Raw genomic sequence first — 13255 nt, forward strand, 5'->3', positions numbered from 1 at the left:
TGTGTCTATCATTATCAACAGGCGGAGTTACCTGTGTTTATGTGTGCTCCCACTGTTCCCTACAGGCGGAGTTGCCTGTGTTTATGTGTACGCCCACTGTTCTCTACAGGCGGAGTTGCCTGTGTTTATGTGTACACCCACTGTTCCCTACAGGCGGAGTTGCCTGTGTTTATGTGTACACCCACTGTTCCCTACAGGCGGAGTTGCCTGTGTTTATGTGTACACCCACTGTTCCCTACAGGCGGAGTTGCCTGTGTTTATGTGTACACCCACTGTTCCCTACAGGCGGAGTTGCGTGCGTGTACACGGGCCAGCCTTTCGACACGGTGAAGGTGAAGATGCAGACGTTTCCCACCATGTACCGCAACGCGCTGGACTGCGTGCTGAAGACGTACCGGGACCGGGGCGTGCGCGCCTTCTACCAGGGCACCACGCCCGCGCTCATGGCCCACATCTCGGAGAATGCCACGCTCTTCCTGTCCTACGGCTTCTGCCAGCGAGTGGTGAGGAATCTGTCGGGAATGGACAGCAAGGCTGACCTCAGGTGACCGCTGCTTCACAAAACATCCCCTTCTTTGGTCAAGCCGTCATTTAGACTTCAGACCTGAGACTTTACTTTAGACTTTCAGTAAGCCTTTATACTTTAGAGATACAGCATGAATGCAGGCCCTTCGGCCCACCGAGCCGGTGCCGACCAGCGATAGCACTATGCTGTCCTACACACTCGGGACAATTTACAACCTTTACAGAAGCCAATTAACCTACAAACCTGCCTGTAGGGAACAGTGGGTGTACACATAAATGCTCAGCGGGTCCCGAAATGTCACCCATTCCTTCTCTCCCGAGATGCTGCCTGACCCGCTGAGTTACTCCAGCATTTTGTGTCTACATTCGATTTAAACCAGCATCTGCGGGTTTTTTTCCCTACAACCTACAAACCTGCATGTCTTTGGAATGGGGGAGGAAACTGGAGCGCCCGGGAAAAACCCATGCAGTCGCAGGGAGAACGGGCAAACTCCACACAAATAGCACCCTTAGTCAGGATCTGATTAGTTCCCTGGTGCTGTAAGGCAGCCATTCCACCACCGTGCCGCCCTTATTTATTTATGAATTCTGGGGCTGGACCAGTATGCGTCTTTGGATGGCATCGACAAGCTGGGCCGCAGGGCCTGTTTCTAGATTTGGATTTAGATTTATAGATACAGCGCGGAAACAGGCCCTTCGGCCCACCGAGTCCGCGCCGCCCAGCGATCCCCGCACACTAACACTATCCTACACACACTAGGGACAATTTTTACATTTACCCAGTCAATTAACGTACAAACCTGTACGTCTTTGGAGTGTGGGAGGAAACCGAAGATCTCGGAAAAAACCCACGCAGGTCACGGGGAGAACGTACAAACTCCGTACAGACGGCGCCCGCAGTCAGGATCGAACCTGAGTCTCCGGCGCTGCATTCGCTGTAAGGCAGCAACTCTACCGCTGCGCCACCGTGCCGCCCTCCGCTGCACCAACTCTGTGGCCCTGATAGTTAAACCTGGGAGAGCAGATGAATGGCAGGTTGACCATAGGCGGCGCGCACTGCTGCGTTTCATGAGGTCGGAGCTAGATGTGGGTTTATTTCTGCCAGACATCCAACTCACTCACCTTGCCTTCTGGCATAGCAACGGCGTTTGCGATGAACTGGTCCTTTCCGTGGCAGGAGGGATAGTGGAGTGAGGATAGTCAAAGTTCTTGTGCTGAATGGACTTCAGGCAGAAAACGGCAGAGGAATTTCCCACAGCCCTCCCTCCCTCCCTCCCTCCCTCCTGACAGCAGTGTTGTACACGAGCTTGGTGCAACAACAGGGTGGCGCAGCGGTAGAGTTGCTGCCCTGCTGCCCCAGAGACCCGGCTTCCATCCTGACTCTACAGATTTTGCACGTTCTGCCCTTGGCCTGCGCGGGTTCTCTCCGGTTTCCGGTCTCCTCCAGCACCCCACAGACGTACAGGTTTGTAGGTTCATTGGTTTCTGCAAATTGTAAATTATAGACAATAGGTGCAGGAGGAGGCCATTCGGCCCTTCAAGCCAGCACCGCCATTCAGTGTGATCATGGCTGATCATTCTCAATCAGTACCCCGTTCCTGCCTTCTCCCCATACCCCCTGACTCCGCTATCCTTAAGAGCTCTATCCAGCTCTCTCTTGAATGCATTCAGAGAATTGACCTCCACTGCTTTCTGAGGCAGAAAATTCCACAGATTCACAACTCTCTGACTGAAAAAGTTTTTCCTCATCTCAGTTCTAAATGGCCTACCCCTTATTGTTAAACCGTGGCCCCTGGTTCTGGACTCCCCCAACATTGGGAACATGTTTCCTGCCTCTAACGTGTCCAAGCCCTTAATAATCTTATACGTTTCGATAAGATCCCCTCTCATCCTTCTAAATTGTCCCCAGTGTGCGGGATGGTGCTAGTGTACAATACAATATATCTTTATTGTCATTGTACCCAGGGGTACAACGAGATTGGGAGGTTCAACGAGTACGGGGTGCCCGCTGGTGGGCAGGGGCCTGTTTCCACGCTGTATCGCCAAAGTCTAAAGTAAAGTGTCAGAGAGTTGTATTCATTTACTGGAAATAGAGTCACAGTTGCACGGCCTGGAAGCAGTCCCTTTGGCCCAACACATCCATGCTGACCAAAGTGTTCCCCTCTACACTCGTCCCACCTGCACGTGTTTGACCCATATCCCTCCAAACCTTTCCTGTCCATGTAACTGGCCCAAGTGTCTTTTAGATATTGCTACAGTAAGTAAGCGGAGCAGATAGCATTCCCTGGTGTCAGGTGTGGGGACACTGGATCAGTCCCACTAACCACTGACAGCTTCCCACTGTGTGTGTGTCCCTACCTCCGACTGTCCACACCTTCCCATCACCCTGTGTGTGTGTCACTACCTCCGACTGTTCACACTTCCTACCACTGTGTGTGTGTCCCTACCTCCGACTGTTCACACTTCCTACCACTGTGTGTGTGTCCCTACCTCCGACTGTTCACACTTCCTACCACTGTGTGTGTCCCTACCTCCGACTGTTCACCCTTCTCACCACTGTGAGTGTCTCCTGTGTGTATTCCCTACTCCCAATTCCTCCATCTACGCCGCATCTGCGCCCGGGATGAGGTGTTTCACACGGGGGCGTCAGAGATGTCCTCATTCCTCAGGAAACGGGGCTTCCCCTCTCCCAGTATAGATGAGGCTCTCACTAGGGTCTCTTCTACATCCCGCAGCTCCGCTCTTGCTCCCCCTCCCCCAACTCGTAACAAGGACAGAATCCCCCTCGTCCTCACCTTCCACCCCACCAGCCAGCGTCTCCAACAAATCATCCGCCAACATTTCCGTCACCTACAACAGGACCCCACCACTGGCCACATCTTCCCATCCCCTCCCCTCTCTGCGTTCCGCAGAGACCGTTCCCTCCGTAACTCCCTGGCCCACTTGTCCCTTCCTACCCAAACCACCCCATCCCCGAGGAATTTCCCCTGCAACCGCAGGAGATGCAACACCTGTCCCTTTACCTCCCCCCTCAACTCCATCCAAGGACCCAAACAGTCTTTCCAGGTGAGACAGAGGTTCACCTGAACCTCCTCCAACCTCATCTATTCCATCCGCTGCTCTAGATGTCAACTTCTTTACATCGGCGAAACCAAACGCAAGCTCGGCGATCGTTTCGTTCAACACCTTCGCTCAGTCCACCTTAACCAACCTGATCTCCCGGTGGCTGAGCACTTCAACTCCCCCTCCCACTCCTAGTCTGACCTTTCTGTCATGGGCCTCCTCCAGTGCCAAAGTGAGGCTCACCGGAAATTGGAGGAACAGCACCTCATATTTCGCTTGGGCAGCTTGCAGCCCAGTGGTATGAACATCGACTTCTCCAACTTTAGATAGTTCCTCTGTCCCTCTCTTCCCCTCCCCCTTCCCAATTCTCCCTCTATCTTCCTGTCTCCACCTATATCCTTCCTTTGTCCTGCCCCCCTGACATCAGTCTGAAGAAGGGTCTCGACCCGAAACGTCACCCATTCCTTCTCTCCTGAGATGCTGCCTGACCTGCTGAGTTACTCCAGCATTTTGTGAATAAATACCTTCGATTTGTACCAGCATCTGCAGTTATTTACTTACACTGTGTGTGTCAGTATCTCCACCCGTTCACACTTCCCACTACTGCGTGTGTGTCAGTATCTCCACCCGTTCACACTTCACACTACTGTGTGTGTGTGCGTCAGTATCTCCACCCGTTCACACTTCCCACTACTGTGTGTGTGTGAGTATCTCCACCCGTTCACACTTCCCACCACTGTGTGTGTGTGTGTGTGTGTGAGTATCGCCACCCATTCACACTTCCCACCACTGTGTGTGTGTGTGTGTGTGTGTCAGTATCTCTGCCTGTTCGCGCCACCCTGCCAGTGCTGGTGTGTGTGTGTCAGTATCTCCGCCTCCCTGCCACCCTGCAAGTGCTGGTGTGTGTTTGTCATTGCAGTGACCTACAGAAAGCTGTGTCTGGCTCCTTCGCATCAGTCTTCGCCTCTCTGGCCATTTGCCCAACGGAGCTGGTCAAATGTCGCCTGCAAGCCATGCACGAGATGAAGACGTCGGGGAAACTTGCAGAGGGTCACCCCAGGTATGTTCCCCCTTCCCCTCAGTGTAATCTTGCAAAGGGTCACCCTGGGTTTATCCCCCCCTCCCAGTGTGATCTTGCAGAGGGTAACCCCAGGTTTGTCCCCCCTCCCACTCAGTGTAAACAAGAACGAGCATCACAAGGAACTGCAACTAACGGAACCATGACCGAAACACACAGTGTGGAGAAACTAGGGAACTGTGGAGGGTATGGACAGGTGATGTTTCAGGTCAGTCTGATGGAGTAGGGGGGGGAGAAAGCAGGAAAAGAGCTCTCTGAAGTATGGTCCCAACCTGAAACGTCGTCCGTCCATTCCCTCAACAGATGCAGCCTGACCCCCTGAGTTTCTCCAGCCCTTTGTATTTTGCTCAATTTAAACAAGACTGTGGAACACTATATTCTGCACTCTGTTTTTTTTAAATTTGCACTACCCGTTATACTGTGTATGAACTGATTCATAAATTGATAAGTCATAGGAGCAGAATTAGGCCATTCAGCCCATCGTGTCTACTCCGCATTCAATCATGGCCGGTCGATCTTTCCCTTTCAATCCATTCTCCTGCTGTCTCCCCATTACCCCTGACACCCTTACTAGTCAAGAATCTATCTATCTCCGTCTTAAAAATACCTGTGTGCGGTGTGATTTAACAGGACACCATGCAGAACAAAGCTTTTCACTATATCTCGGTATCCCTTAGAGCCAAGGGGAAGATACAGAGTGCAGAATATAGTCCTCAGCATGGTAGCGCATCAGTTCCACAGATAAAGTCCAATGTCCGCAATGGGGTAGAGGTGAATCGGACAGTAACCTTGCTTATGGAAGGGCCGTTCAGAAGCCGGATCCTGTGCACTACCATTCTCTCCATCTAAGGTGGAGAATAGGTTGCCTGTTTATTTGGGAATTGAAACTTCTGCGATGCTTTGATTTTACTGTGTGGCAGCTGATCTGTGAATGTACAAGTATGCTTCCTCCCGTACCCCCTCTGTATCACGGCAAGGTCGTGGTGATCCCATGCCACCTAACCTTCCAGAGCAGCCTACCACGTGGAACCTTATCAAAGGCCTTGCAGAAGTCCACATGCACAAGGTCCACGGCTTTGCCCTCGTCAATAGGGTTGCCAACTGTCCCGTATTAGCCTGGACATCCCGTATATTGGGCTAAATTGGTTTGTCCCATACGGGACCGCCCTTGTCCCGTATTAGGCCTGGGGGCCGCAGTAGGCCCGGACACTGGGCCCGGACACTGTAGGCTCAGGGGCCGCTATAGGCCTGGACACTGTAGGCCCGGAGGCCCGGGCGCCGCCTAACGGAGGTTGCGTAGCAACCCACCTCCCAGCCCGGGCGGCCGCCTTTGGTGGAGCGGGAGCATGTGGCCGGTGGCTGAACGACGTCACGTGGGGCGGTGACGTCACCTTTTATCCCTTATTTGGGAGTGAGAAAGTTGGCAACCCTACTCGTCAACCTTCTGGTTGTGAGGATGGCCGTGGTTAATATCCGCACCTTTTTGGTATTTCCAAGATGGTGCCCAAGCCAGGAGACTCTCTGCATGCTGGTCCCAAAAGTGGATCTGCAGTCGCTCATTACAATCGCTCCCCTCTTCTAAACCTCTATTCCAACAGCATCATTTCTGACTGCCCTCGGACTATCTTTAATCGGACTTTAGACACAGATTGTGGAATAACTCAGTGGGTAAGGGAGCATCCCGGGAGAAAAGGAATAGGTAACGTTTGTGGATGAAACAAACCGATTGGTGACCGATTGAGAGAAGGGGAGATGCAACGTGACCTGGGTGTCATGGTGCACCAGTCATTGAAAGCAGGCATGCAGGTGCAGCAGGCAGTGAAGAAAGCGAATGGTATGTTGGCATTCATAGCAAGAGGATTTGAGTTTAGGAGCAGGGAGGTTCTGCTGCAGTTGTACAGGGCCTTGGTGAGACCGCGCCTGGAGTATTGTGTGCAGTTTTGGTCTCCTAACCTGAGGAAAGACGTTCTTGCCTTAGAGGGAGTACAGAGAAGGTTCACCAGATTGATCCCTGGGATGGCGGGACTTTCATATGAGGAAAGACTGGATAGACTGGGCTTGTACTCGCTGGAATTTAGAAGACTGAGGGGGGATCTTATAGAAACATATAAAATTCTTAAGGGGTTGGAGAGGCTAGATGCGGGAAGATTGTTCCCGATGTTGGGGGAGTCCAGAACCAGGGGTCACAGCTTAAGGATAAGGGGGAAGTCTTTTAGGACCGAGATGAGAAAACATTTCTTCACACAGAGAGTGGTGAGTCTGTAGAATTCTCTGCCACAGAAGGTAGTTGAGGCCAGTTCATTGGCTATATTTAAGAGGGAGTTAGATGTGGCCCTTTTTGCTAAAGGGATCAGGGGGTATGGAGAGAAGGCAGGTACAGGTTACTGAGCTGGATGATCAGCCATGATCATATTGCATGGTGTTGCAGGCTCGAAGGGCCGAATGGCCTACTCCTGCACCTATTTTCTATGTTTCTATGAAACCCTTCCTCCGACTAGGGGAGAGATGCTGCCTGTTCCGCTGAGTTACTCCAGCAGTTTGCGTCTCTCTTCCGGTGTAAACCAGCATCTGCAGTTCCTTCCCACGCATTTGATCGGACTTTACTGGACTTTATGTTGCTCTAAACATTATCCCCTTTATCCAGTGTCTGTACACTGTGGACGGCTTGGTTGTAACCACGTAGTCTTTCCGCTGACCGGATAGCACGCAACAAAAAGCTTTTCACCGTACCTCGGTACACGTGACAATAAACGGGACTAAACTAAAACACCTTTGCCGTTCAGCACGGTGTGGGCGGTGATCAAAGGTGTCCTGAAGACAGATGGGCCGCTGGGCATGTACCAGGGTCTCTCCAGCACCTTGATGAGGGAGATGCCCGGATACTTCTTCTTCTTCGGTGGTTATGAGCTGGGCCGCACTTTCTTCACTCGAGCCGGACATTCGAAAGACGAGCTGGGTAAGTACCTCATGCAGCAGGGTGGAACGGATAATCCTCACAGTCACACAGTGTGCAAACAGGCCCTTCCACCCAACTTGTCCATGCCGGCCAACATGTCCCATCTACACTAGTCCCACCTGCTCGTGTTTGGCCCATATCCCTCTAAACCTTTCCTATCCATGCAACTGCCCAAATGCTTTTTAAACATTGGGGCAAGTACCTGCCTCAACTACCTCCTCCGGCAACTAACTCCTGAAATTCCTATTAAATCTTTTCCCCCCCTCAGCTTAAACCTATTTCCCTTGGTTCTCGATTCCCCTACTCTGGGTAAAAGACTCTGCGCACTCACACCACCTCTTCCCCTAAAAGAGCCTGGGAATCCTGGACTATCAGGATTCCCAAAAAGTTCATCTGTAAGTCGACAGGCCACATTTCGTGTATTGAGAGCAATTTTGGGCCCCATATCTGAGGAAGGATGTGCTGGCCCTGGAGAGGGTCCAGAGGAGATTTAGAAGAATGATCCCAGGAATAAGTGGGTTAACATATGATGAGCATTTGAAGGCACTGGGCCTGCGCTCGCTGCAGTTTATAAGAATGAGAGGGGATCTCAATGAACGGTATCAAATAGTGAAAGGCTTGGGTAGAGTGGATGTGGAGAGGATGTTTCCACTAATGGGAGAGTCCAGGACTAGAGGTCATAGCCTCAGAATTAAGGGATGTTCCTCTTGGAAGGAGATGAGGAGGAATTTCTTTAGTCAGGGTGGTGAATCTGTGGAATTCTTTGCCACAGGCAGCTGTGGAGGCTGTCAGTGGATATATTTAAGGCAGAGATAGATAGATTTTTGATTAGTAAGGGTGTCAGTGGTTATGGGGAAAAGGCAGGAGAATGGGGTTTGGAGGGAGAGATAGATCAGCCATGATTGTATGGCGGAGTAGACTTGATGGGCTGAATGGCCTAATTCTGCTCCTATCACTTATGACATTATGCCCTTCTGATTTTGTACACCTCTATAAGCTCACCGCTCATCCTCCTGCGCTCCAAGGAATAGAGTCCTTGCCCGGCCAACCTCTCCCAGTAGCTCAGGGCCTCGAGTCTTGACAACATCCTGGTAAATCTTCTCTGCACCCTTTCCAGCTGAATAAGCTGCAGCTGATGAAAACCATTTGTCTGCCGTTCTTATCTATCTTTGAAGTCGTCATTAATTCGAAACGGGCTCGTTATTTTGTAGTCAATGTGTGGGCGCATTCAAGAGAGAGCTAGATAGAGCTCTTAAGGATAGCGGAGTCAGGGGGTATGGGGAGAAGGCAGGAACGGGGTACTGATTGAGAATGATCAGCCATGATCACATTGAATGGCGGTGCTGGCTCGAGGGGCCGAATGGCCTCCTCCTGCACCTATTGTCTATTGTCATTATTTTATTTTCAGTCATTGTTTTGCAGTCATTCTGAAACCGGCTCAAATACGATAATAAATAGAACTTGACCTGTGATAGTGGTTCACAAAGTTGGAAGGAGGAACATGATTAGAACTAAAGAATGCTATATCCGTGTTATAAGAAGGATGCCGTTGTGGTGTAAAGAGGGCAGAGAAGATTTACAAGAATGCTGCCAAGACTCGAGGGGTTGAGCAACAGGGGGAGGTTGGGCAGGCTAGGACTTAATTCCATGGACAATGGAGGCTGAGGGGCGATCTTATAGAGGTGTACACAATCTGTATTGGCGCAGCGGTAGAGTTGCTGCCTTACAGCGAATGCAGCGCCGGAGACCCAGGTTCCATCCTGACTACGGGCGCCGTCTGTACGGAGTTTGTACGTTCTCTCCGTGACCTGCGTGGGTTTTCTCCGAGATCTTCGGTTTCCTCCCACACTCCAAAGACATACAGGTATGTAGGTTAATTGGCTGGGCAAATGTAAAAATTGTCCCTAGTGGGTGTAGGATAGTGTTAGTGTGCGGGGATCGCTGGGCGGCGCGGACCCGGTGGGCCGAAGGGCCTGTTTCTGCGCCGTATCTCTAAATCTAAAAATCTAAATCTTTTACCCATAGGGGAATTGGTTTAAGATGAGGGGGGAAATAGTTCAGAGGAACCTGAAGGGCAACGTTTCCACACAGAGGGTGGTGGGTGTATGGAACAAGCTGCAGGAGGAAGTAGTTGTGGCAGGTACGAAAACACCATTTAAAATAAATTTGAACATGGATAGGAAAGGTTTAGACGGATATGGGCCATGTGCGGGCAGATGGGGGTTTAGATGGGCACATCAACAGTGAAGGGCTATTCCTTAGCCCTTGGCTCACAGTTCTGTAAAACAAGCAAGTTATTTATTCATAAAGGATGCTCTGAGGTAATGTTTGGGACAGCCTGCAATTCGGGCCGTGGTCGCACAGCGCCAGAGACCCGGGTTGGATCCTGATCTCGGGTGCCGTTCATGTGGAGTTTGCACGTTCTCCCTGTGACCGCGTGGCGTGGGTTTTCTCCGGGTGCTCCGGTTTCCTCCCACATCCCAAAGACGTGTGGGTTTGTACATTAGTTGGCCCTCTGTAAATTGCTCTTAGTGTGGAGGGAGTGGATGAGAAAGTGGGATAAGATCGAACTAGTGTGAACAGGTGATCAATGGTCGGCATGAACCCGGTGGGCCGAAGGGCCTGTTTCTGTGCTGTGTCTCTAAAACTAAATTGTTCCCTTATCGGTGGAAAGCCCCTTGACTGCATCTTGCGGTGTGTTCGTTATAAAAGGTGTGACTTGCCAAATGTGCCCGGTGCTGTTGAACCCGTTCATCTGGTTGACCAGGTAGAGTGTTCACACAGCTGGGCCCAGAGGTTGGATCGGGATTACTCATCATCAGAGTCACAAGGAACTGCACGTGCAGCAACTCTGTGTGGGACACAGATGCTGGAGTAACTCAGCGGGTCAGGCAGCATCTCTGGAGAACATGGATAGGTGACGTTTCACAGAGTGCTGGAGTAACTCAGCGTGTCAGGCAGCATCTGTGGAGAACGTGGATAGGTGACGTTTCGGTTTTGGAGCCTTCTTCAGACTATGAATCTGTACGGAGCTGTCTGTGTGGAGTTTGCACAATCTCCCTGCGACCGCGTGGGCTTCCTCCAGGTGCTTCAGTTTCATAAGTCATAATGGAAGTTGGCCATTCCGCCCATCAAGTCTACTCCGCCATTCAATCATGGCTGATCTGATGTTTCCTCCCACGTCCCAAACATACATGCATAGAAACATAGACAATAGATGCAGGAGTAGGCCATTCTGCCCTTCGAGCCAGCACCGCCATTCAATGTGATCATGGTTGATCATCCACAGTCAGTACCCCGTTCCTGCCTTCTCCCCATACCACTTGATTCCGCTAGCCCTAAGAGCTCTATCTCTCTCTCTCTTGAATGCATCCAGTGAATCGGCCTCCACTGCCGTCTGAGGCAGAGAATTCCACAGATTCACAACTCTCTGTGTGAAAAAGATTTTCCTCATCTCAGTTCTAAATGGCCTACCCCTTATTCTTAAACTGTGGCCCCTGGTTCTGGACTCCCCCAACATTGGGAACATGTTTCCTGCCTCTAACGTGTCCAATCCCTTAATACGATGTGCAGGTTTGTAGGTCAATTGTCCCTCTGTAAAATGTCCCCAGATTATAGAGAGTGGATGAGAAAGTGGATTAACGTGGAACTGGTGCGGACGGGTGATCGATGGTCGGAGAGGCCTCGGTGGGCCGATGAGCCTGTTTCCATGCTGCTGCAGAGGTACAGAGCGTGCCGAGCATAAACGTAGGCTTGACTGAGCTCTGCCCGCCTCAAGGCTGCCTGAAGGCAGGAGAAGAATCTCAAACTGTGTTTATAAAAGCTGAGAGATCAAATTGCAATAGTTTATGACTCAAGGTCGACTATGGCTGGCTGCCCTTTAACTTTATGAATATTGGAACCGTCCCTTGCAGTGTTCGAATGCCTCCCTGCGCTATAAAGGAAAGCAGTTTAGGCGGCAATGGAATGGAATCATTAATAACCACGTACGCTCGAGTGTGACTACAGAATCTGCATGAAGCGCTTGTGAGGGAGTGAGAGGCAGCAGAGTCAGCCAGCCAGCACTGTGCCACACCACAGTGGCATGTCCTGCCTTGTTCAGTTGGGAGCTGCCTTGTCAATGTGGCCTTCCCCAGTGACTGAGCCCAGGGGGGGGCAACATGGATCCCAAAACACTCAGTTTTACAGCATGCAATTTCATTTCATTTCATATCGCAATTTCTTTTCCTGGATGTATCTGTTTCCATTTTCTGTAAATGCAGAGTGTAATCTGAAAAGTTGAATGAACCAGTGTTCAGTGTAGCGAGGAACGACCGAAGATCGACACAAAGGGCTGGAGTAACTCAGCGGCTCAGGCAACATCTCAGAAGGGAAGGAATGGGTGATGTTTCAGGTCGAGACCCTTCTTCAGACTGAGAGTCAAGGGAGAAGGGAACTGGGGGTATGGAATGAATAGGTGATGTTTCGGGTTGGAACCCTTCTTCACAATGGCTTTTTCTCCGGAGATGCTACCTGACCTGCTGAGTTACTCCAACATTTTGTGCCTATCTTTAAATGAATTGAATACATTTTATTAGTCAAGTACGTATACATACAAGGAATTTGCCTTGGTGCTTTGCTCGCAAATTAACAATATTTCAAACAGTAAACAATTAAGAATAAAACATTATAATTTACACATGTGAAGAATGAAATAAAATACCAGAGCAAAAGGAGACGACAGACTTTTGGTTGTTGAGTAGAGCTACTACTCGTGGAAAAAAAGCTGTTTTTATGTCTGGCTGTGGCTGCTTTGACAGTCCGGAGTCGCCTTCCAAAGGGAAGTGCTTCGAAGAGTTTGTGGCCAGGGTGAGGGGTCAGAGATGATCTTGCCCGCTCGCTTCCTGGCCCTTGCAGTGTACAGTTCGTCAATGGGGGGAAGGTTGCAGCCAACAACCTTCTCAGCTGTGCGAACGATCCGTTGCAGCCTCCGGATGTCGTGCTTGGTGGCTGAGCAAAACCACACCATGATGGAGAAGGTGAGGACGGACTCAATGATGGCAGTATAGAATTGGACCATCATTGCCTGTGGCAGATTGTGTTTCCTCAGCTGCCCCAGGAAGTACATCCTCTGTTGGCCCTTTTTGACTGTGGAGTCGATGGTGGCCCCCATTTAAGGTCCCTGGAGATGATGGTTCCAAGGAACTTAAATGACTCCACAGATGTGACTGTGGTGTTGTTGATGGTGAGTGGGGGGGAGGGGAGGGGGAGCTCTCCAAAGTCTACAATCAGTTCCACTGTCTTGAGAGCATTGAGCTCCAGGTTGTTGCGATGGCACCAGGACGCCAGCTGTGTCACTTCCCCTCTGTAGGCAGATTCCTCCCCATCCTGGATCAGTCCAATCAGGGTAGTGTCATCCGCAAACTTGAGGAGCTTGACAGAGGAGTCTGTGGAGGTGCAGTCATTGGTGTAGAGAGAGTAAAGGAGAGGGGAGAGTACGCAGCCTTGCGGTGCTCCTATGCTGAGAGTCTGCGGGTCCGAGATGTGCTTTCCCAGCCTCACTTGCTGCTTCCTGTCCGTCAGGAAGTTGGTGATCCACTGACAGAGGGGTTCAGGCACAGTCAGCTGGAAGAGTTTGGAGTGTGGTAGCTCTG

At 50.9% G+C, this 13255-nt stretch overlaps 1 protein-coding gene across 5 annotated transcripts in view; it reads left to right on the forward strand.

The window, feature by feature from the left end:
- The window catches only part of LOC144595384 (mitochondrial ornithine transporter 1-like), a 40367-nt gene that overhangs the window by 24025 nt on the left and 3087 nt on the right, over positions 1-13255 (forward strand). For all 5 annotated transcript variants that reach the window (XM_078402860.1, XM_078402858.1, XM_078402859.1 and 2 more), the window contains 3 exons: positions 286-544; positions 4508-4648; positions 7450-7622. In XM_078402860.1, coding sequence (XP_078258986.1) covers positions 286-544; positions 4508-4648; positions 7450-7622 — 573 coding nt within the window. The remainder of the gene's footprint in view (positions 1-285; positions 545-4507; positions 4649-7449; positions 7623-13255) is intronic.

The sequence above is a fragment of the Rhinoraja longicauda genome, chromosome 7, assembly GCF_053455715.1.
Source record: "Rhinoraja longicauda isolate Sanriku21f chromosome 7, sRhiLon1.1, whole genome shotgun sequence".
In the NCBI taxonomy this organism is placed as follows: domain Eukaryota; kingdom Metazoa; phylum Chordata; class Chondrichthyes; order Rajiformes; family Arhynchobatidae; genus Rhinoraja; species Rhinoraja longicauda.